Source organism: Nycticebus coucang, chromosome 16 (assembly GCF_027406575.1).
Source record: "Nycticebus coucang isolate mNycCou1 chromosome 16, mNycCou1.pri, whole genome shotgun sequence".
Lineage (NCBI taxonomy): Eukaryota > Metazoa > Chordata > Mammalia > Primates > Lorisidae > Nycticebus > Nycticebus coucang.
Window position 1 is genome coordinate 8,715,866 of NC_069795.1, and position 25,001 is coordinate 8,740,866.

The following is a 25,001-nucleotide window of genomic DNA, read 5'->3' on the forward strand; positions in this document are numbered from 1 at the left end:
CTCTGTCACTATTACCATGCCTACCTAATTTGTTTATTCTTTGTAGAGATGGGGTGTTACTATGCTGCCCAGCATGGAGGCTGGTCTCCAGCAACTCTCAGCCTCAAGCAATCCTCCCATCTTGTCCTCCCAAAGTGTTAGGATTAGGCATGAGCCAGCGTACCCAGCCCTGCCCTCCTCTTACAAGGACATCAGTCATCCTGGATTATGGCCCACCTGGTGACTTCATTTTACCTTAATTAACTACTTAAAAGCTCTATCTCCAAATGTAGTCACATTTTGGGGCATTAGGGACTAGGGCTTCAACCTAAAAACTGTGGGAGGGAAGGACACATTCAGCTCACAGGCTGAATAGAAACAGAATTTTGAATTTTGAAAGAACCCTAGGGACAGTGCCTGTAGTTCAGTGGTTAGGGCGCTGGCCACATACACTGAGGCTGGTGAGTTGGAACCCGGCCTGGGACAGCTAAAACAGTAACAACTGCAACAACAACAAGAAATAGCCGGGCATTGTGGTGGCACCTATAGTCCTACCTACTTGGGGCTGAGGCAAGAGAATTGCTTAAGCCCAAGAGTTTGAGGTTTCTGTTAGCAGTGATGCCACGGCACTCCACCGAGGGTGAGACTCTGTCTCCAGAAGAAAAAAAAAAACCCAAACCCCCAACAAAACAAAACAAGAATTACACTATAGGAAGGAGGGGAGTGCCCACCCACCTCACAGATGTTCCTTTATTTTTTTTAGAGACAGTGTCTTAATCTGTCACTCACACTAGAGTGCAGTGGTCTGACCACAGCTCACTGCAGCCTTGAACTCCTGAGCTCATGTGATCCTTCCTTCTCAGCATCCTGGGTAGCTGGGACGCCAGCTATGTGTCACCATGCCTGCCTAATTTTTTTTTACTTTTTTTGTAGAGGTGGGGTCTTGCTATGTTGCCCAGGCTAGTCTTGAATTCTTGTGTTCAAGCAATCCTCCTGCCTGGGCCTGCCAAAATGCTGCGATTACAAGCATGAGCCATTGTGCATGGTAGGAACGTTTAATTCCTAGGGAGCTTTAAAGCCAGATCAGACTGAAATTTTTTTTGTCTTATGGCTTTTTTTTTGCAGTTGTTTTTTTTGGCCAGGGCTGGGTTTGAACCCACCACCTCTGGTATATAGGGCCAGTGCTCTACTCCTTTGAGCCACAGGTGCCACCCAGACTGAATTTTTGATGGTTATTTCCTGTGGCTCTCTCTGCTTTGGAATCTCAGCTTAGATATAGGGTCTTGATATTAATGCCCCCAGGGGTAAGAAACACTCTTCTAAAGGATTAAATTATAAATACTAAAGTTACAATTTATCAATTTCATCAGTACAAGATGTGAATCAATAATACAAACATGACCAAATAGCAAGACTCAAAATAACAGACTGCACACACATTCTTTCAGAACACTTAAGCTTTTCCTTCTTTGAGGGTCTTCATGGATTCCTGGCTCTTCATAAATTTGATATATTTCAATTTGTTACATCATTCTAATTTGGTGGGAATATTTTAATTTTGCCTCCTATATCCTTTTCACTGGCCCCATTTTTCTTTGAAGCTTTCCCTGCTTCCTAGCAGAAGATGTCCCCACTTATCTGACATGTCCCTAACACCCGAATCAACTCTTTTTCTAAGGATCTCTAGTTCCTTTTAATGGAAAACATAGCATACATCCCAGGATCTGAGCACTCAGGTGCACTCTGGGATAATGTTACTTTGAAGCCATCTCAGTGAACAAAGCTAGCAAACGTATTTTTCTCTTGAAGACATTAGTTCAAATTAACATTTCTAATAGTTTAAGGCAGCAGTTCTCAACCTGTGGGTTTTGACCCACAAGAACTGTATTAAAGGGCTGAGGCATTAGGAAGGTTGAGAACCACTGGTTTAAGGTATTCTAACTTAAATTCTTTTGATGCTCTAATTTTATCTCCTTTTTTGATTAGCAAAATAGCAACAAATTTGCTTGCACTTTTTGCTTGATTTGATTATGCAATTGTTCCTAAGCAACAATATATTAACATAAGTGGAAGGATCTCTTGAGGTCAGGAGTTTGACAAGATAGCAAGATTCTGCCTCTAAAAAAAAAAAAGATAAAGCTACTGAAGCTGGGCGCAATGGCTCACACCTGTAATCCTAGCACTCTCGGAGGCCAAGGTAAATGGATTGTCTGAGCTCAGGAATTTGAGATCAGCCTGAGCAAGAGTGAGACCCTGTCTCTAAAAATACCCAGGTGTTGTGGTGGGTGCCTGTAGTCCCAGCAACTCAGGAGACTGAGGCAAGAAGATCACTTGAACCCAAGAGACTGAGGTTTCTCTGAGCTAGGCTGATACCGTGGTACTCTACAGAGGGCAAAAAATGAGACTCTGTCTTAATAAAAAATAAAAAGCTACTGAAGAAAGATCAAGATTTTCTATACAGTTTCAATAAGAAACAAAAAAAGAAGAGACCCACAACAAAAGATTTTCCACGTAGTTCCTTTGGTTCTTAGAAAGTATCCAGTAAGGAGTTGTAGTAACCCATCTCTCATTCACTGTGGCTCTTTAAATACTCATCTGATTGGAGAATCAGTTCTATTGTTTAATTTTGCTTTTTGTCTTTGAGGGTACTGGCATTCTAATAGCTGATAGTTGTAAGGTCTTAAAAATTTAACAACCAGCCCCTCACCACGCTCTATACTGAATTACTGGAGGATGGTCCATCTTGCTATTTCACTTTAAAATCAGTCAGTTCTGTCTATAGTATTCTGTGTAAGTTTCATTTCATCACCATCACATTCATCTACTGTCACTTAAAACGTGTAATCTAGCTGACCAAATTGATTCTGCCTCCCATTATTTAATGTCTGATAGAACCAACATATTCAAACAGTTGGTAAATACATTTTAACTCTACTCAATCCTTTTTTTTTTTTTTTTTTTGAGAGACTCACTATTTTGCCCTTGGTAGAGTGCTGTTATGTTACAGCTCACAGCAACCTTAAACTCTTTTTGGGCTTAAGTGATTCTCTTGCTTCAGCCTCCTAAGCAGCTGGGACTACAGGCGCCTGCCACAGTGCCCGGCTATTTTTTTTTGTTGTAGTTGTCATTATTGTTTAGCAGGCCCCGGGCAGGGTTTGAATCCGCCAGCCTTGGTGTATGTGGCTGGCCCCCTACACACTGAGCCAAGGGCGCCAAGCCCTCAATCCTGTCTTTTTTTTTTTTTTTCTTGAGACAAGAGCCTCAAGCTTTTGAGTGCCGTGGCATCACAGCTCACAGCAACCTCCAACTCCTGGGCTTAAGTGACTCTCTTGCCTCAGCCTCCTAAGTAGCTGGGACTACAGGCGCCTGCCACAATGCCCGGCTATTTTTTTTTTTTTGGTTGCAGTTGTTATTGTTGTTTGGCAGGCCCGGGCTGGATTTGAACCCGCCAGCTCAGGTGTATGTGGCTGGCACATTAGATGCTTGAGCTACAGGGGCCGAGCCCCATTTAAAACATCTTATAAGAGCTTCTCTTAAATATATGTAACGCCTCCTTACCAATTTAATATCACGTTACATAGGGGTTATACCAAGACTCATAGTGAATAAATTCACGATTCTCCCAATTAGCATTATCTTGACTTTGTACAGTAGATATTTTTATGCTTAATACAGGGAAATAAGGGGGATAGCTAGTATTAAGAATTCTCTATAGGGGTGGCACCTGTGGCTCAGTGAGTAGGGCGCTGGCCCCAGAGATAGAGAGTGGCGGGTCTGAACCCAGCCCCTGCCAAACTGCAACAGCAACAACAAAAATAGCGGGCACTTGTAGTTCCAGCTACTCGGGAGGCTGAGGGAAAAGAATCACTTAAGCCCAGGAGTTGGAGGTTGCTGTGAGCCCTAACACCACAGCATTCTACTGAGGGCAACAAAGTGAGACTCTGTCTCTAAAAAAAAAAAAAAAGCATCTTTTAATTCTTGGACCAAAACTCACATCTTGCTTTCTCTCTACTATCATCCATATTCTTAATTACAGATAACTCTGGTGTAGAACTCAAGAGTCCTTTTGATAAATATAAACCATCCAAGAGCAATAAATAATATCAGAAAAATAACCGAAGTATATAAAATTAAATGCAATGAAGTAATAAATTTCTCAGCTTCATTATATATTCATAAGGAATCATTCATGGAAATTTAAGGTGCATTTAATACAAAATTTTCCTATTTGGAGTAAGTGTTTTTAAAAACTGGAATTCCCAAATTAATCTTTTACCCAGGATACTGAAGGTGGTGATTGGTTTGATAACTGCCCACGTAGGCATTTGCTAACTGGCAAGATTTAAAGTAACTGTTTTTTTTCTTTGAGGCCCTGATCACAGCCCAAGCCTGAAATTTCACCTTTGCCCTGTGGCTTGTGTTTACCAGTCCAAAATTAAATTTCTCATTTTGAGTTTAAGTCAACAATAGAAAGGATTATTGGTTAAAAAAATAGTTTAAATTACTTTTTAACTGCACATGCAGATACTCGCACTGGTGCTTTCTGAGTAATAAACACACGTACCATATACAAACATTCAAAGAAAAGCTCTTCACGTTGTCTAGTTGTTACCAGTGAAAGCCTCATGATTTCTATTAAATATATATTTAAATTATTTTTTTTATACATATAATTGACAAAAACGTTTATTATCAAGAAACTTTAGTAGGTTTTTAAAAAGAATGTTCTTGTTTTCCAATAGTAAAAGATAATCCACAACAAGACATATACAAACAAGGAGAATTAAAATATTAAATACTATCTAAATTAAAAGACCATAATTCAAATGCTAATTATAATCTTTATGTCTTGGTAGAAGCAGCTATAGTTCCCCTTCATGAAATTCACCCCAGCTTTTCATGAATACAACAAAGCCTCACCACAAATTCAGTTATTTAATTTACAGTAATCAATGCTGAGTTTTTTATGCTTAAGCATGCACTAAAACAGAAAGCACAAAATCCTATTTATCAGGATTTTTAGTTTTCTTTAAAATGTAACTCAAGCATCTTTTAAAGTGCGAGCTACAAATAGGCTGTATCCTTAAAGACAAAAGCTTCTTTTTAAAAGAAGTGTGAGATAGCAATCCCAATACTGCTAGGAGTGGTTATATAACTAACCGAATGAAGGAAACCAGCAGTATTCTGCCAACTCTGTTTTAGTGTCACAACCGCCTCCTTGGTAGTTGAGTTCTCAGCTCTTCCTATACTTATACTACCAGCCAAACATGTACTCCATTGCTCTGGATACAAGACTTTCATCTTTTTTTGGTGTTTGTCTGTCAGAAATAACCTGATAGTCACTAGTAGAAGCTTTGTATGCTGTAGCAAGAGGTCTCATGGTAGAAATCCTAGGAGTACTTCCAGGTTGTGTTGGTGTGCCTAACGTTTTGATTGGTGGTGTAAAGGCTAGAGATGGAGACGATAAAGCACATCTGTCACCGTTTTCCATAACACTTTTATCGATACAGGGTTTTACACCAATCATGATGGATTCTCCAAAAATCCTCCCATCTTTGCTTAAGGCTTTCCGGGCCTGCAGTTTAGATTGATAACGAATATGCATCCAGTTTCCTGTGTTAGACATCACATGTTTTAAGATATTCCCATATTGTGCAAATTGTAATAATATATAGGAAGCAGATGCTTGAGGAAACCCAAACACAGTCACCCAAGTGTCATCAAGATGATCATCTGAAGTAAGAGAATCTCCTTGAGTATAAAAAGGATCCAGCTGGGCAGGAGATAATGTTGTCTTTCGTGGCTGACCAATATTTGCTGGACTAAACATACTTTGCCCTGTTCCAGGGGTAGTAGTTGTAATTCCAACAACAGGACTTTGCATTACTGAAATGTTTGGCTATCTTCTTGAAGATAAAGGCGTTGATCCAAGTCCTGGGCTAGAAATGTCATCATATATACTTCTAATTGGTGGAGCTCCACTTTTATCTTTATGAGCTGGTACAACTGGTTGTGGTGGTGATCCTCCTGTAAGTAAAGGTGATCTCATTTCCATTACCCCTACGGAAGGACCACTAATTGATCGAGGTTGTGGAGTCACTGGAGCTGGTAAATCACCCATTAAAAATCCAGGTAAGAACTGGGCATTAACTCCTGGCTTCGGAGATGTTGGTGAACCCAGCATCATTGGTTCAGATCCCAACATGGGCGCCTGAGGTTCCACGGCAAAGGCTGCCATGGTGGCGGCAATTACACTTATCCCAGGCACCTTCCCGATTTTCAAAAATGGCGGAAACTCTCCTATTTAAATTATTTATTCAGATGGTACTTTATCAAACAGTTGTTCTTGGAACTCTGAATAGCATTTTAAATTCAGAAACTTAATGTTTTTAGTACTCCCAACACTGTTGTGGAGGCAATGGATTTTTTTCATTTATAAAACAGAGACTATGTACTTTAACTGCTAAAACTGAACTATTTACAGTTAAATTTCAGCTTCTACTGAATGCTTCCTACTAGACGAAAATTCTTTATTTCAAAAACAAACCATCCTTACGTATGACTGACAGGAGGCCTGAATGTTCTCTGAGTTGTGTTGGCATAATAGGCATACTAGGGAGTGTCATCTATTCACTGGGGTGTAAGACATTGTTCTATACTGTCCCCAAACCATTATTTCCAGAGCATACCTTCCTAATGGCAGGGGACTAGACTTCTTGAGACTGTGCAGAACTTTTCCTATAGAAAGCCAGTCATTCTGATGAGTTACTGAGGTGGTCTTCAGTGGCTGGCTGATGTGCTCTTTGGCTGATGGCTTTCTGTGGTGACAGTGACATTCTTACATGACAGACTTTTGCTTTTAAATTCCTCATTTGTGATCTGAATTTCCATAGTAGTTTGGATACGTCTTGTTGAGAGCCTACAGTAACCCAGGCCCAGGTAATAGCAGAGGTGGACTTTAGCAGAGCTTCTCAAACCTTAATGTGTAGATGCTGATTTGGGGGTTAGTGGGGCCTGGGAGTCTGCATTTCTAGTGAGCTCCCAGGTGATGTCAATGCTGCTGGTCTCAAGACCACACTTTGAGTAGTGAGGGACTCTAGGATGGGGGTCAGGGACAAACATGGCACAACCCCTTGATATAATATTTTTGCATCCTTCTTTTCATTTGCTGCCTGGTGCTGATGAAGCTAAGCTAAGCTCCATCCATGCCTCTTTGAAAAGTGAAATTATGCTTCACATTTTGGGGAAGTGAAAAAAAATAAAGAAAAATGAAATGAAATTCTTGTAGGGAGGGATCATAAACAGAGCTTGTGTGACTGTTCAATTTCTTTTATGTCCACCTCCCCCAATCTTCCTTTCCCAGGCATGGATAACATAAATACTTTTAAATGCAAGAGACAGTTCTAGTTCTTGTTGAACCATGGTGGTCCCCATTCTGTATGTATAACCTAGAACCGGTATACATGATTGACCCCCAAACATAATTTTCCCATGATGTATCCTGAGACCATCACATCTTTTTTTTTTTGTAGAGACAGAGTCTCACTGTATCGCCCGAGGGTACAGTGCCGTGGTGTCACATGGCTCACAGCAACCTCTAACTCTTGGGCTTACACGATTCTCTTGCCTCAGCCTCCCGAGCAGCTGGGACTACAGGAGCCTGCCACAACGCCCGGCTATTTTTTGGTTGCAGTTTGGCCGGGGCTGGGTTTGAACCCGCCACCCTCGGCAGCCGGCGCCCTACTCACTGAGCCCCAGGTGCCGCCGGACTATGACATGTTGAATCACCTAAGGGTAAAGCCTGACGGAGAAAGATCACAAAACCCTTAAAGATCCTGGGAAGGCTAGATGTGCTGGTTAACTTCAGGTAGAAGAGACGACCTCTGCATATACCTTGTGGGTATGGGAGAGTAGTCCTTGTAGCCATAATTCAGCAAACTTAAAGGTGGCTAACTAAAAGGTTACGTGTTGGTACAGTTAAACATTTAGGGTTTATCATTTTGTTGACCACTTTCCATTTTTCTAATTCCTGACTTGTAGCCCTGTGTTATCAAGGAGGGCCTGAACCCTCCCCAGGGGGTACTTGCTCTTTTCCTTCTCCGGTGACACAATTTTAGGTTTTGTTACCATACGGAACTCACTTCCCAGCTCCCACTGTCTCACAGGGAAGTGCAGGATGTGGATTTAGTTCTGCTCATCACTTACTTTCTTCCCTCCTAGTTCTGGTCCATATTGATGCTTATCTTGTTTTTGAGCCCAGTTGTACACTCTATTTATATATCTTTTGTTGCTACATGCAGTGGGGCAGAATTTACCAAGACAGCTGACCCGAAGTCTGAAGTTCTGAGAGTGGATGTTCTATACTGCTATTCTAAAGCAGGTAAATAAGTTGTCAGGGAACGTTAAAAAAATCTGTTGGGAGCAGTGTACCTGATTGCTTTTACTGCATCATGCCATCTAATTAGGTCGAAGGCCAGGACAGGAAGCAACTCTATGAAATTCTTCGCTATGCTTCAGGGTTGTTGGGGACACTGTTCTTTAGACAGTGTGCTTTTTTTTTTGTAGTTTTTTGCCGGGGCTGGGTTTGAACCTGCCACCTCCGGCATATGGGGTCGGCGCCCTACACAGTGTGCCTTTTAAAGGAAGGGTCCGTGGGAGAAGACTACTGGAGTCGGTAATAATTATGCTTCCCTTGGGGACAAGAACCCTGTGAACCATAGTTGATGTTTTCCTTTTTCCACTGGTCTCAGGAAGCTCACAAATTGCAGATTCGCATGTTGCAAATCTGCAGCTTTATTGGCAGGACATCCCTTCTGGTGCTGACCCGTTTCCACCTTCTGTTTGGTCTTATTAAACAAACGGACTGCATTATGTACATTTATGTAATTTACTTTAAAACCTTTTCTGGGTGAGGACCTGTATAATTTAATAAAAACAGGGCCACCTTATCTTCCCACCTGGACTGGGCAAAGGCTGGGCAAGCACTGTTTGACTCCCAGAATGGTGCAGGCTAACAAATGCTGGCTGCAGCCCTTACCGACATACGTACAAACCGCCCCCCCGCCCCGCCCCAGGAAAGGAAGCTGGAGTCTGGCTACCACAGGCGGTGCTGCCCCTGCACCTACATGATTGACCCCCAAACATAATTTTCCCATGATGTATCCTGAGACCATGACATCTTTTTTTTTTTTTTTTTGTAGAGACAGAGTCTCACTATATCGCCCTCGGTAGAGTGCCGTGATGTCACATGGCTCACAGCAACCTCTAACTCTTGGAGCATCGCACTCCACACCCCGACTCCTGAGCCACCTCTAGGGGGCCCTTCCATCCCTGGTCCTAGGAGCAGCTTCCCCGCACCCAACGCGGCCTCCTATCCCCTCCGCAGTCCCTCCCCGCTCGCCCCGGGCACAGCACCCCCGTCCGCCCAGATGCCCAGCCCTTCTCCTGCAGCAGCCGGTCCTCCCCGCCGCCGCCCTCCCCGTCCCCGGCCTCCTCGTTCCCCGCCCCCGCGCAGCCCTCCCCGGGCGGGGCGGGGCGGCGCGTCTCTTCCGGCCTGCGGGCGGGCGGCCGGCGGGGACAGCGTCCCGGCCGCGCCCCCGGCCATGCTCATCACGCTGTGCTACCTGTACCTGTGGGCGCGCTGGGGGCGCCGGCCGGCCGCGCTCGTGCGCACCACGGTGCGGCGGCTGCGCGCCTCGCGCTGCTCCTTCACCTTCTGCGGCGCCGCCGCGCAACCCCGCGGCTCCCGCGTGTGCCTGAGCCGCGGCGGTCGCGTCTTCTGCGTCGGCGAGAGCCAGGTGGGCGTGCCGGGGGCGGGCGCGGCGGGCCGGAAGCGCCGCCCGGCGTGTGGACCCCGGAAGGGCCGGGGCCCGGGGGCCAGGAGACCAGGGCGGGGGACCGAGGCGCGGGGCTCTGCCTGGGGAGCTGGGCGCCGCTCCCGGGCGTGCGGCGCGAGGGTGCCCACGCTCGGCTCCTGCGTTCGGTCTGGGCGTACCTGTGCGTCCGTGCATTTTGCGGACGAGCACCTGGACCCCAGGAACAGCGCCCACCTGGAGGCTTTACCTAACATCCTCCCCCTACCTCGTGGGTTGGCATTTGTTTGAACCTGAATATGGAAAGAAATCTCAGTCCTTAGTTTCTATCAGATACACCCGAAATGACAAGAACTGCCCTTTCCCTCCTCCATCTACAGTCCCCTCCTTTACCAGTTAGGGAACCCCACTTATTGTCTTTGCACGTATTTCGGTTGACACTCAGCCTTTGGTTTATGGCCCAGTATTCAGCCTGATGGCTGGCATCTCAGCTGACTTTGCCACCTACAGCTGTGACTTGGGCCGGTCGTTTAATCTCTGTAAAAACTCCACTGCTTTGATGTAAGAAGGGGAACAATAGTTTTTCCATTCAGCTATTTTTAGAACTGGGTTTAACTTCACAGTGCTGTTCGAAAATTTTCATGAACATCACTAACAGCGTTTTCATTAACATTTAGTAGTGTTTTGCTTTCAGCTGGATTCTCGCCCTTTCCTCTTCTGGAAAGTTGGCCCACTTTTCGGATTAAAATGAAATTTGCTATGTATGCACCAGCGTGGAATTCAAATCCTATCTCAGGTTTGAACATTTCATTGAGGCGATGCGTAGGTATGGGATAAAATTGTGCCACTAGTGAGTAAAACATACTTTCCTGTTAGTACAGTATGGTGTACTATCTAACACATTGAATATGAGTGACTGTTTTCTACCTTCTCCCAAGGAAAGTGCGTAATTAGTACCACCTAGAAATAAGGGCAAGAAGTTTGTTCATTACATAGGATGGTAGTTCTATTTTTAGTATTTTGAGGAACCTTTGTACCATTCTTCTTAGTGGTTGCATTAATTTATGTGCCCCCCAACAGAGCAAGAGGGTTCTCCTTTCTCCCTTGTCTTTTCTTTTTTATTATTATTTTTTTTTGTAGAGACAGAGTCTCACTTTATGGCCCTCGGTAGAGTGCCGTGGCCTCACACAGCTCACAGCAACCTCCAACTCCTGGGCTTACGCGATTCTCTTCCCTCAGCCTCCCGAGTAGCTGGGACTACAGGCACCTGCCACAACGCCCGGCTATTTTTTAGTTGCAGTTCAGCCGGGGCCGGGTTTGAACCCGCCACCCTCGGTATATGGGGCCGGCGCCTTACCGACTGAGCCACAGGCGCCGCCCACTCCCTTATCTTTTCATAAAAGCTGTTTTAACTGGAGTGTTACCTATTTGTAATTTTGATTTGGATTTCTCTGATGAGCATTTTTTCATATACCTGTCAGTCATTTGTATGTTTTCTTTTGAGAAATGTCTATTCAGATCTTTTGCCCATTTTTAAATTGTATTATTTGATTTTTTTCCTGAGTGGTTGGCGTTCCTTATACATACATTCTGATTATTAATCCCTTGTCAGCTAGGGAGTTGGCAAATATTTTCTCCCATTCTGCGGTGTCACCTCACATCGTTGATTGTTTCATTTGCTGTGCAGAAGCTTTTTAGCTTGATGTGATCCATTTGTCCAATTTTGCTTTGGTTGCCAGTGTTTTGGGAGTGTTACTAAAAAAATCATTGCCCAGCCCAATGTCCTGAAGCTTTTTCCCGATGTTTTCTTTCAGTAGTTTCATGGTTTCAGGGTTAGATTTGTCTTTAAACCCTTTTGATTTGATTTTCGCATGGGGTGAGAGATAAGGGTCTACTTCAGTTTCATTCTTCTGCATCCAGTTTTCGCAGCACTGGATGGAAGAGACCTTCCTTTCCCCAGTGTATGTTCTTGGCTGATAAATTCACTATAGATGTGTGGATTTATTTCTGGGTTTCATTACATATTACATTCAGTGGGTACCTTAGAAGAGCGGTCCTTAACTTTTTTGGCACCAGGGACCCATTTCATGGAAGACAGTTTTTCCACAGAGGGGATCAGGGGATGGTTTTGATATGAGTCTGCATTCATTCATTTGATATGGTCTCTGTGCAGTCAAACCTCTCTGCTAATAATAATCTGTGTTTGCAGCTACTCCCCAGTCCTAGCATCACTGTCTCAGCTTAACCTTAGATCATGGGGCATTAGATTCTCATAAGGAGGCGCAGCCTAGTTGGCTCATCTGTACAGTTTATAGCAGGGTTCTCACTCCTTTGAGAATCTAATGCTGCCACTGATCTGACTGGAGGAGCAGCTCTGGTGGTGATGCCAGCAAGGGGGGTGGCTGTAAATGCAAATGCAGCTTCCCACTGCTTCTCCCCTCCTGCGTGTGGCTAGGTTCTTACCTGGCCAGAGACTGGTCCCAGTCAGTGGCTTTAGCATTAGGGCTTAATTCTCTTAGGAACTTGATTGAGAAAGATAACTTAAAGAAAAGTTGAGAGATGGGTTTTTCTATTGTAATGGTTTCCAAATTGGGTCAGTTAATTAAACAAAGAAAAAAATAACCTTTAGGGTTTTAGGTCAGAGTAGAAATTTAAACTTATAAAAGCATTGAGATGAAAATGTCTTACTTTTCTTGGATTTTTGTACTCCTGCGCATTTTCATGGCTTCATCGGGCTTCTGTTAACTCTGCTAACTGTAATTAGAGCTTTTCTGCTCTTGCCTACCTCTGCAGCCCCGAGTAGGGAGGGCCTAGGGCTTTCAGGGATTCTGGAACTCACTGTTCAGTTAGCTTTCCTTACCCAGACCTTTGCTGAGCTATCGCTGCGTCTGGGATACATTCCTCAGTTATCTAGACTAGCTGGGACTGCCCTGCTCTGTCACCCCACTGGCTTTATTGATTTGTTTATTTATTAATTTATTTTGAGACAGAGTCTCACTTTGTCACACTTGGTAGAATGCTGTGGTGTCGTAGTTCACAGCAACCTTAAACTCTAGGGCTCAGATGACCCTCTTACCTCATCCTCCCAAGTAGCTGGGGCTACAGGCACACCCCACAACGCCTGGCTAGTTTTTAGAGATGGGGTTTTGCTCTGCTCTTGCTCAGGCTCAAGTAATGCACCCGCCTCAGCCTCCCAGAGTGCTAGGATTACAAGTATGAGTGTGAGGACAGGCCTTCTCATAGGCTTTAAGTCACAGTTCTTATTTTTAGTTTTTATCCTTTTCTTACTAGGAACTGGGTCTGTTTAGTGTAGCAGCTTGACCTGAAGTAGTTGCTCAATATTTCAAATGAATGAAAGAGTGTTTTACAGTTGTTAGGTTTAAGCTCTGATGTTTAAGGCTTGCTGTTGGAACAACTGACAATTTATTTGTGATTAGCTGCTGTTACTTTAGGATTTAAAATATCATTGGGTTAATGGATACTTTATTTTTTTTGAGGCAGAGTTTCACTTTGTCACTCTTGGTAGAGTGCAGTGGCATCACAGCTCACAGCAACCTCAAACTCTTGGGCTTAAGCAATTCTCTTGTCTAAGCCTCCTAAGTAGCTGGAACTACAGGTGCCTGCCCCAATGCCTGGCTGTTTTTTGTTGCAGTTGTCATTGTTGTTTGTCTGGGCTGGGTTCGAACCCTCCAGCCTCAATGTATGTGGCTGGTGCGGTAACCGCTGTGGGTGCTGGGCCTGATGGATACTTTATTGTCAATCTATCTGGCCTGACATCTTGTGCCTTGAGATTGTCTCCATATTTTATACATATAACCAAAGAAAGTTTATACAAACTGGAAAATTCAAACTTTTTATCTGTATAGTATATATATTCAGGGTTGGAATAAAGTAGACAGTCTATTTTTGTTTTTAACTGCTGTATTGATAATTATGGTTATCCATGGAGGAGAGTTATTCCCCACTTAAATTTTCTTTTTGAGACTGAGTCTCTGTTGCCCAGGCTAGAGTACCCTGGTATCAGCTTAGCTTACGGCAACCTTTACCTTCTGGGTTCAAGAAATCCTCCTGCCTCAGCCTTCTGAGTAGCTGAGACTACGAGTGCCTGCCACCATACCCAACTAATTTTTCTGTTTTTAATAGAGACAGGGTTTTGCTCTTACTCAGCCTTGTCTCGAACTTCTGAGCTCAAGTGATCCTCCTGCATTGGCCTCCCAGGATATTAGGATTACAGGTGTGAGTCAGCTGTGCCTGGCTTCCCTCTTAAGTTTTCATTCATTATTTAGTTTTACAGGTTTTTATTAAGCATCGGTATGCCCCAGGTTTGTAGGCAAGGGGTACAGTGGGGCCTGCTGCAGAGGCCTTTCTTCTGGATGATAAGACTCCTCCCACCCCAGCATTAGGTTTCAGCTTTTTCTGTTCTGGGTATACCTTGGCTTTGGCGAGTTACAGTCTTTTAAAACCAATTTGCTGTTTTATTTTTATTTTTATTTTTATTTTTGTTGCAGTTTTTGGCCCGGGCTGGGTTTGAACCTGCCACCTCCGGCATATGGGGCCAGCGTCCCTCTCCTTTGAGCCACAGGCACTGCCCTGCTGTTTTATTTTTTTAGAGAGATTTCAGGAAGGAGAACAGAGATACATGGATATATTTGATCTGCTAATCAATCTTGATTTTAATCTGCTTTTAAAAAAACTAAAATCACTCTTTTTTTGAAAAATCACTCTTGATTGGAGTTTACCTTCCCATTAAAACATGTCTTTTCTGCATAACACAGATGGCTTTCCCTGAAATAGTTTACTGTATTTTGCCATTTATAATGCACTCTTGTGTATAATGTGCACCCACCTTCTTGGTCTAAACTTTCAGGAAAACATCCCTCAAAAGACACATCTGGGGTAGGCTAACACTCCCCTGATAAACGTACAAATCACACCATTCTCTCACAGCCACTTGCTCTGTGAAGGCTGCCCCTCTCCTCTCTCCTGGGAGCTCCTCCCTCCCTGCCACATTGGAGGCTATAGCCAAGATGGCCATTCTCGTGGCTACCAGGGCAGGAGCTTCTGAGACCACTTGGCCCTCTGGCAGTCAAATGGGTTCCGGGGGTTTGCACAGGGCTTCTGGTTGCCTCCACATAGCCGGGTCTTTGGCCTTGGCCCTGGTCACTTATGGCTGTGTCCCACCTTTCCGGCCCCGCCACTGTCCCCTCTCCTGATTGAGTGCTTAGAAGAGGCTGCTCTGGCCTACTCCCACCAGATCCTGGGTCCTCGTGCACCCAGTGGGCCCAGCTGGGAGGCATGGCGACCATGGGAGGCCTGCTGGGCTCTGCTGCTCCTGAGTTGTGCTACCCATGTATAATATGTATTCTTATTTGTCCTTCAAAAATTGGGCAAAAAAATGCACATTATACATAGTAAAATACGGTCTATTTTATGAAATAGAAATGAATACTATTTTAAGAAAATCTGGAGTCTGGCAGTGTCTCACATCTCAGTAAGGAAGGCATGGGCACAAATTGCCTTGTGCCTCCTGCTGTGATGACTGCAAGAATGCGAGAACAGCCCCTGAGATGGTTGTAGGTGGGCATACTGCCTGGCCTCATTCCCTTTATTTTTATTTTTTATTTTTTTGAGACAGAGTCTCACTTTGTCGCACTCTGTAGGTGTAGTGGTGTCATAGCTCACAGCAACATCAAACTCTTAGGCTCAAGAGATTCTCTTCCCTCAGACTCCCAAGGAGCTGGGATGATAAGTGCCTGCCACAACACCCAGCTGGCCTAATTCCCCCTTTTTTTTTGAGACAGAGCCTCAAGTTGTCACCCTGGGTAGAGTGCGGTGGCATCACAGCTCACAGCAACCTTCAACTCTTGGGCTCAAGCAATTCTGCTACCTCCACTTCCCAAGTAGCTGGGACTACAGGCGCCCGCCACAACGCCCGGCTATTTTTTGGTTGTAGCCGTCATTGTTGTTTGGAGGGCCCAGGCTGGATCGAACCCGCCAGCTCAGGTGTATGTGGCTGGCGCCTTAGCCCCTTGACACACAGGTGCCGAGTCTTCATTCCCTTTAAACGTGCGTCCAACTTGTATTTAGAGAGCTCCTACACAATAAGTATAGGAATGGTGGGGATAAGCCCAGTTTCACAAGTGATTGTTTGAAAGTAAAGATCTGCAGTTGTGGAAGCTGGCATGAGCCACAGAGGGGCTTGTGTGGCTGTTTGAATAGTCACAGTTAAACCAGAAACATAGGTTTCGTGTGGTCTATGGAAGGGCGTCAGATGACAGAGGAGGATGTCACAGAGGAGACGAGACACATGGCAGTTGTGTTTTGAAGTGACACTGAATCCTCTTTACGTTTCTTTCCCTCTACACAGTCCATTGAAGACTTGAACAAATGGGCCCTATTTCTTGTTTCTCCTTTTATACTTGAAGCAGAACACATAGCATTTGTGACAGAGAGCATTTGGGTACAAGGTGAGACTTTACAGAGACCATCTTCCTCTTCAGAAACAGTGAGTAACATGTTTTTTACTTGTAAAAGTAAAAAAGACCAAAAAGACCATAAAGACCAAATATTTTTATATTTTCCCTGGACTTTGAGGCTCTCCTTCTTTTTGGAAGTTTTGGACTAATTCTATTCGTTAAATTACTTGCACCTGTTTCTTTTTACTTTTTAAATGTGGCTTCTAGAAAATTTTAAATTTAAATTTAAAACCAGGTGCGTGTGTGACTTGTATCTGTGGGTCACATTATACAAGAGGCAGGCTCCCAGCACTGCCCCAGGGATGCTCTTTCTCAGGTTTTCTAGTCCATTCGTGCAACTTCTCGCTTCCCAAATGGGCTGAAATAGACGACTTATATAGCCACCTACTTCCTAGACATCTCGCCCTGAGTATTCTGAAAACACTTCAACCTCAGCAACTTGTCCAAAACCAGTTGTTTGTATTCTTCTGCTTAACACCCCAGTCTGGTCTTCCTCTCACCTCTTCCTTACCTCCATGAAGGGACAGGTCTTTTGCCCCTCCCCAGATGTCTTAGCATCACCATTCATCCTCATTTCATCCTCATCTTCATTAGCTTTTGTGTGAACTGTGAAAGTATCATCCTGTCTCATATTCCTTCCTTAGGTTTCCCTCTTGGTGGTCAGAGTTAATCATTCTGGATACAAATCCAGTTGGGACACACTTGCTTAAGTGTTCTGTGGATGCCCTCCATCAGATGTGGGCCAAGTACAGGAGTTGAGAGGGTGCCCCCCCCCAACCCTCGTCCCTTTCTTCCCTTCCCCTGCCCATGAAGAGCTATTCCTGCCATTCTGCCTTCACTCACCCATCAGGTGTTCCTTGCCCAACATGTAGATAATCAGTAGAGATTTTGCTGGTGGTAACCCTGTTTCCTGGTTTCCCAGTTTGTGAGGATTATCTATATGACATTGAATTGGGATGAGAGAAGAGGAAATTTGAGTAGAATTCTAGGTAGCCCAAAATAGGTAGAGACAGATAGTAAAGAAGAGCAAAAGACTTTCTGGGTGGAGCCCCGGAGAGGATAGAGCATTTGGCAGGCGGGCCTGAGAGCAGTCTAGTGCGCTGGACAAGATGCTCTGTCCTGAAGGTTCATAATGTGTTGTTCAGCCTTATGTACACTTTTGATAATAATAGTACCATTTATTGAGCTGGTGCTGATGTTTTACATACATTACCCTGAAAGCTTACAGCTCTGCAAGATATAATTGTCATTTAAAGAAAACTAAGGTTGGGTGGCACCTGTAGCTCAGTGAGTAGGGCGCCGGCCCCATATGCCGAGGGTGGCGGTTCAAACCCAGCCCCTGCCAAACTGCAACAAAAAAATAGCTGGGCGTTGTGGCAGGCGCCTGTAGTTCCAGCTGCTCGGGAGGCTGAGGCAAGAGAATCGCGTAAGCCCAAGAGTTAGAGGTTGCTGTGAGCCGTGTGACGTCATGGCACTCTATCCGAGAGAGGGCGGTACAGTGAGACTCTGTCTCTACAAAAAAAAAAAAGAAAACCAAGGTTATTAGATTAAATGATGTGTTTAAAACTGCTAGCTGCTAAGTGGTAGATACCTTTTCCAGAGGAACAAAATAGTACTTTTAAAGAGATCTGGGTCATTGAGATTCCTAAGGAAATAAAGCTTTTATTGACCAAAGTCCAAACAAGCAGTGCTTACAGAGGGTCTTTGCTAGAAAAAGACCAACTTTTGATAGGAAGTTTTTTTTTTTGTGAATGCAGAAAAGACTATTCAGAAACTTCATTTTTGTTTTAAAAGTAAATTTATTAAAACAGTCAGGTCTTATCATATGAAATTGTTGATACTTTTTTTTTTATATGAATAGTCCTTGTCATGTGGTAATCCATTCTTCCTTGGCTTTTTACTCCAGTTTGCCATTCTTATAAGTTTACCAGAAATTTGCAATCACTTTTTTTTCTACCCCAGGGTCTCTCTTCGTCAGCCTTGGTAGAGTGCTGTGGCATCATGGTTCACAGCAACCTCAAACTTTTGGGCTCAAGCAGTCCTCTTGCTTCAGCCTCCCGAGTAGCTGGGACTATAGGCACTCACCACAACGCCTGGCTATTTTGTAGAGACAGGGTCGGGCTCTTCTCAGGCTGGTTTTGAACTCTTGAGCATAGGCAGTCCATCTGTCTCAGCCTCCCAGATTGGTAGGATTACAGGCATGAGCCACCTGTGCCTAGCTTTGCAATCATTTTTAAAGAGGTCTTTGAATAATACTTATTCTGTTTACAAATTCAAACATCTTAACATATTCCACTTTAATTTTGGATTCTAGACGCACAGAATTGGATTAGTCATACTCCTTGTTCAAAATGTACTCTCGCATTGGTTTATTATGGCTTTCATTTACTCATTAATTTGAAATGATATAATAAAGGCCCACGAAGTCACCACTCTTTAGAACATGTAGTTCTATAATAGTTTCTAGATGAGGGCTCCCCCATCAGAATCCACCTACCTGCTTCCTCCCAACCCCATTTCTTTTTCCTTTCCCTCAGCCCCCACACTGCTTTTATTGAAAGAAAAAAAATCAACTCAAAATAGATAAAAGACATAAGATCAGAAATCCTAAAACTACTAGAGGAAAACTGGGGGGGGAAGTATATGACATTGGTTTAGGTAATCATTTTATGGATTTGACCCCAAAAGCACAGACAACAAAAATATAGACAAGTGGGAATACGTCAAACTAAAAAGCTTCTGCAAAGCAAAGGATACAATTAACAGAGTGCAGACAACCTACAGATAGGAGAAAATATTTGCGAGCTATACATCAGATAAGGGGTTAATATCCAACAGATATAAAGAGTGCAAATAATTCAGTAGCAAGAAAATTTAAAAACCAATTAAAAATTAGAACTTGTAGTTAGTATAGTACACATAGTGAATTTTTAAATAATTGTTTTTAGACAGGCATCATAGTGCACACCCATAGTCTTAGGTACTTGGAAGGCTAAGGCAGGAGGATCACATGAGCCAGGAACTTTTTTCTTTTTTTTGAGACAGAGTCTTATTATGCTGCCCTTAGTAGAGTGCTGTGGTGTCACAGCTCACAGCAACCTCAAACTCTTGGGCTTAAGTGATTCTCTTGCCTCAGCCTCCCAGGTAAGGAGGGGAGGGACTATAGGTGCCTGCCACAACACCCAGCTATTTTTTTTTTTTTGTACTTGTCATTGTCGTTTGGCAGGCCCGGGCTGGGTTCGAACCAGCCAGCCTTGGTGTTATGTGGCTAGCACCCTAACTGCTGAGCTACAGGCGCTGAGCCTTGAGACAGTCTCACTCTGTTGTCCAGGATAGAGTGCCATAGCATCATAGCTCACAGAAACCTCAAACTCCTGGGCTCAAGTGATTCTCTTGCCTCAGTCTCTGAGTAGCTGAGACCACAGACTGGAGTATAGTGGTCTGATCGTAGTTCACCATAACCTTAAACTCTTGGACTCAAGTGATCCTCCTGGTTCGGCCTTCTGAGTAGCTGGGAATACAGGCACGTACTACTGTGCCTGCCTCCTTTTTCTATTTTTTGTAGAGACAGGGTTTTGCTCTGTTGCCCAGGTTGGTCTTGAACTTCTTCTTCTTCGTTTTTTTTTTTTTTTTTTTTAATTTTTTTTTTTTTTTGTAGAGACAGAGTCTCACATACCACCCTCGGGTAGAGTGCTGTGGCATCACACAGCTCACAGCAACCTCTAACTCCTGGGCTTACGCGATTCTCTTGCCTCAGCCTCCCGAGCAGCTGGGACTACAGGCGCCCGCCACAACGCCCGGCTATTTTTTTGTTGCAGTTTGGCCGGGGCTGGGTTTGAACCCGCCACCCTCGGCATATGGGGCCGGCGCCCTACTCACTGAGCCACAGGCGCCGCCCCTTCTTCGTTTTTTTTTTTTGTTGTTGTTGCAGTTTGGCCAGGGCTGGGTTCGAACCCACTACCTTTGATATATGGGGCTGGTGCCCTACTCACTGAACCACAGGCCCTACCCTGGTCTTGAACTTCTAACCGCAAGTGATCCAGAGGATCACTTTAGAAGTGCTGTGATTACAGGTATGAGCCCACACCTGGCCTAATTTTTAAAGTTTTTATCTCTTCTGTAATAACGCTTAGCTTAAGCACATATGCATTGTATAGCTGTACAAAAATATTTTCTTCCTTTAGATCCTTATCCTATAAGCCTGTTTTTAAAATTTTATTTTATTTTGTTTTTTTTTTGCAGTTTTTGGCCAGGGCTGGGTTTCAACCCACCACCTCTAGCATATGGGGCTGGTGCCCTACTCCTTTGAGCCACAGGCACTGCCCTATTTTATATATTTTTTTTACTTTTTTTTTTTTGAGACAGAGTCTCAAGCTGTTGCCCTGGATAGAGTGCTGTAGTGTCACAGCTCACAGCAACCTCCAACTCTTGGGCTTAAGCAATTCTCTTGCCTCAGCCTCCTAAGTAGCTAGGACTACAGGTGCCTGCCACAACACCCTGGCTATTTTTTTTTTGTTGTAGTTGTCATTGTTGGTTAGCAGGCCTAGGCCGGGCTTGAACCCACCAGCTCCGGTGTATGTGGCCAGCAACCTAGCCACTCAGCTATGGGCACCGAGCTGTTACTAGAACTTTTCAGAACCTCTCATGCAGTTAAGATGATTTAGAAGACGAGAATCACTGGCAACATCAATCCTTTGACTGGGTAACTAACGTTTGCTGAGATTTCTGTTCCCCACCAGGGCAGAGCTTCCCCTCACCATGCACTGTTTGCTGCAGGGAAGGGCCACACGAGCTAATTTAACCTGGTGTGTGTCACTCCTGGGCTATTGTGGATGTGAGTTTTAAGTGGAGCAGAGCATATACTCATTTTCTGTTCCCCACCAGGGCAGAGCTTCCCCTCACCATGCACTGTTTGCTGCAGGGAAGGGCCACACGAGCTAATTTAACCTGGTGTGTGTCACTCCTGGGCTATTGTGGATGTGAGTTTTAAGTGGAGCAGAGCATATACTCATTGCCTGTCATTATGTCATGATGAATCGTGACATCGGTCAGGAGCTTTAGTTACTTGCCAGAGCTCCATGTGCTGCTTCCGGGAGGAATTCCCTTTGTTTAGGGCCAACCTCCGTAGCTTTGATCTTAGGGAGTCAGGCCTTTTGCTTGACTTCCCCTTTCTTTCTCTATCCCTTTGTTTCCATCTTGAAGTGCAAATTTAAAGTGTCCTGTTTGCCTTTATCCACTGGAAGGCAAACACGCTGGACGGAGTATCAGTGACAGAGCAGCTGAGCTTTGATGGCAGACCCAGCGCTGCGTGAAGGCGTTTGCACGGTCTGGCTCGTGGGCCTGCCTCTGAGAACAGGAAGTGTGCTCAGGCCGAGCTGAGAAACCTGATGAGGGACGCGTGTGCATTGTTCTGTGGCCTCTGCCCGTCCTTCCTCCTCCTTTGTTTCTCCCCTGAGCCTGTCTTCCTTCAGAGGCGTGCGGGAATTTAATTATTGGCTCCTTTTATCCCTAAGCCAGTGCCTGCCACAGCAGGGTGTTAAAGCAACTGAACTCGGGTGGTGTCTCCACTGGCTGAGCATTTTCTCCTCTGATTGCCTGGGACAGTGTTGCGTTTAGCTTCCCGCATAAGGTTGAGGTCTGTGCTGTTCGTTTCATGTTTCCCACTCACCACCCTCACCTGAAAAGCCCGCCCTGTGAGGCACTGGTTTATCTCCTCGTCCTGGACGGCCATGCTTCCTGCATCCCCAGAGCTGGAGATCAGCCGAATACTTGTACTGGATCAAAGATGTCATTTTTTTTTTTTTTGTTGAGGCAGAGTCTCATTTTGTCATCCTTGGTAGAGTGCTGTGGCATCACAGCTCACAGCAACCTCCAGCTCTTGGGCTTAGGCGATTCTCTTGCCTCAGCCTCCTGAGTAGCTGGGACTACAGGCGCCCGCCACAACACCCAGCTATTTTTTTGTTGCAGTTTGGCCGGGGCTGGGTTTGAACCTGCCACCCTCGGCATATGGAGCCGGCGCCCTACTCACTGAGCCACAGGCGCCGCCCTCAAAGATGTCATTTTTGAAATGTAGAAATCTGCTGAAACATTGGTCAGGCCTGACCCTTTGGGTGAATCCTTCTCACTCCCTTCTCATGTGTCTGGGAAGAGGTGGGAGATGTAGGTGATAAGGCGGAAGGAAGACTCCGAGTAGAGCCAAGAGAAAAGTCCGAGGTTTCTCTTTCTCTAGGTGATCTTGACCACTTAATGAGTTGTCCCGACAAGCCTGAATTTATGACTTTTTCTTCTAGAGCATGTTATTTTCATTGTTCTTTCTATAAGGATAAAAATTAAATTCCATTTAAATTCCCTGTAAGGAGAGAGATGAACTACTAAGGGATAAGATTTTGTGGGGTTGGGTTGGCCCTTAGAGGACCACAGACTGTTGTGATGTCTGAGATTTTCTTCAGCTCCTACCCCCCAGCCTGTTTTTGCCCTTTTAGGGAGTGGGTTGGAGTGTGGCTTCTCCTGAGAATTCTTGTTCTAAGGCCTCCAGGTTTTGGAATTTCAAGAACATCTGTTATGGACCATTTCATGGATTATCCCAGTTCTTCCAGTAACTTCCCAAGATAGATTCTCCTGTCACCTTACCTTACAGATAGCAAGTTGAGGCACAGGGAAGTTAAGTGGCTTGTTCAGGTCACACAGCCGTTAACTGGAGGAGCCAGGATTTAATTCTTAGAATTAGGACTCTAGGTTATCTTGGAAGAGTACATAGAAACAGGAAGACTGCCTCAACTCTTTTTTTTTCCTTTTAAAATACTGAGATATAATTCACAAACTGTGAAATTTACCTTTTAAAAGTACTGTGCTGTCACCTCTTCCTGTTCAGTAGTTTTTCATTGAGTCACAAAATTGTGAAACCTTCACTACTGTCTAATTCCATAACATTTTCATCACTCCCAAAAGAAACCACATAGCCATCAGCAGTCACTGTCCACTGCCCAGTTCCCAGCCCCTGGCAACCACTATTCTACTTCAGACTCTACTGATTTGCCTCTTTTAGATATTTTATTCCATTTCAAATAGAATTGTATAGTATGTGAAGTTCAGTTATTAGCTTCTTTTACTTACCATAACATATTCCAAGATTCCTCCGTGTTGTAACATGTATCAACACTTCATTCCTTTTTTGATTCTAGCCTGTTGTCCAGACTAGAGGGCAGTGGTGTCAGCACAGCTCACAGCAACTTCAAACTCCGGGCTCAAGGGATCTTCCTGTCTCAGTCCCCCAAGTAGCTGGGACTACAGATGTGCACCACTGCACCTGGCTCATTTTTTCTATTTTTTATAGAGATAGAGTCTCATTTTGGCTCAGGCTGGTCTTGAACTCCTGATTTCAAGCAATCCACCCTACCTCGGCCTGCCAGAATACTAGGATTACAGGCGTGTCTAGCCCCTTTATTCCTTTTGTATGGCTAAAAAAATAGTCCTTTGTACACATTTATTATCCATTCATCTGTTGATGAATGTTGGTTTGTTTTTACTCTGTGAATAATACTGATAGGAACATTTGTGTGTAAGTATTTTTGTGTGAACATACTTTTTTTTTTTTGAGACAGAGTCTCACTATGTCGCCCTTGGTAGAGTGCTGTGGTGTCATAGATCACAGCAACCTCAAACTCTTGGGTTTAAGCGATTATTTTGCCCCAGCCTCCCCAGTAGCTGAGACTATAGGCGCCCGCCACAATGTCTGGCTATTTTTTTTTTTTTTTTTTTTTTTGTCGCAGTTGTCATTATTGTTTAGCTGGCCTGGGCCGGGTTTGAAACCTCCTGCCTTGGGCGGCTCCTGTGGCTCAAGGAGTAGGGCGCCGGTCCCATATGCCGGAGGTGGCGGGTTCAAACCCAGCCCCGGCCAAAAAAAAAAAAAAAAGAAACCTCCTGCCTTGGTGTAGGTGGCTGGCGCCCTATCTACTGCACTACAGGTGCCAAGCTTGAACATATGTTTTTAATTCTTTTAGGTATATACCTGGAAATGGGATTGCTGGGTCATATAGCAACTCTCTTTAACTTTTTGAGGAACTTGCAAATTCTTTTCCCAAGCAGCCATGTGACTTTGTATTTCTACCAGAAGTGTACAATTTCTTCCTCATCCTTGTTATTATCTATCTTTTTTTGAGACAGAGTCTTACTGTGTTGCCCTGGGTAGAGTGCTGTGGTGTCACAGCTCATAGCAACCTCCAACTCTTGGGCTTAATCTATTCTCTTGCTTTAGAAACCTCCAACTCTTGGGCTTAAGTGATTCTCTTGCTTCAGCCTCCCAAGTAGCTGGGGCTACAGGCACCTGTTACAATGCCTGGCTATTTTTTTGTTGTAGTTGTTATTATTGTTTGGCAGGCCCAGGCTGGGATTGAACCCGCCAGCCCTGGTGTATGTGACTGGTGCCCTACCCACTGAGCTACAGGCACCGAGCCTATCTATCTTTTGTTATTGTAGCCATCCTAGTGGGTATGAAGTGGTATCTTGTTATGGTTCTGATTTGCATTTCCGTAATGACTGATGATGTTGAGCATCTTTTCATGTGCTTATTGGCCATTTGTGTATTTTCTTTGGAGAAATGTCTGTTCAAATCCTATGTCCACTTTTAAGTTGGGCTATTTGTCTTTTTATGTGTAGGAGGTCTTCAATGATTTGCTAATATTTTCTCCTATTTTTGTATCATCTTTTCACCTTCTTGATGAAGTCCTTTGAAGCA

General features: G+C 44.3%; 2 protein-coding genes across 12 annotated transcripts in view; one reads left to right on the forward strand and one right to left on the reverse strand.

Annotated features, from left to right (window-relative positions):
- The window catches only part of HLCS (holocarboxylase synthetase), a 219,862-nt gene that overhangs the window by 17,485 nt on the left and 177,376 nt on the right, over positions 1-25,001 (forward strand). For 4 of the 11 annotated variants that reach the window (XM_053564715.1, XM_053564712.1, XM_053564711.1 and 1 more), the window contains exon 2: positions 16,159-16,296. The exons of 1 other annotated variant lie outside the window; for it this stretch is intronic. Coding sequence is in view for 6 of the 10 variants with exons in the window: in XM_053564708.1 (XP_053420683.1) it covers positions 16,159-16,296 (138 nt within the window). In the remaining 4 variants the exon portion in view is untranslated. Of the gene's footprint in view, positions 1-8,279; positions 8,360-9,556; positions 9,777-16,158; positions 16,297-25,001 lie in introns of those variants that run through there. 6 more of the 11 variants (XM_053564704.1, XM_053564705.1, XM_053564710.1 and 3 more) reach the window with 4 other exon arrangements.
- Positions 4,896-6,259, reverse strand: LOC128567527 (nucleoporin NUP35-like). The gene has a single exon (XM_053564717.1). The coding sequence runs from the start codon at positions 5,861-5,863 to the stop codon at positions 5,234-5,236; it is 630 nt and encodes a 209-aa protein (XP_053420692.1). The 5' UTR covers positions 5,864-6,259; the 3' UTR covers positions 4,896-5,233.

Bases quoted from the DNA above. Each gene is read 5' to 3' on its own strand.
- LOC128567527 (XM_053564717.1), bottom strand. From the start codon at position 5,863: ATGCAAAGTCCTGTTGTTGGAATTACAACTACTACCCCTGGAACAGGG.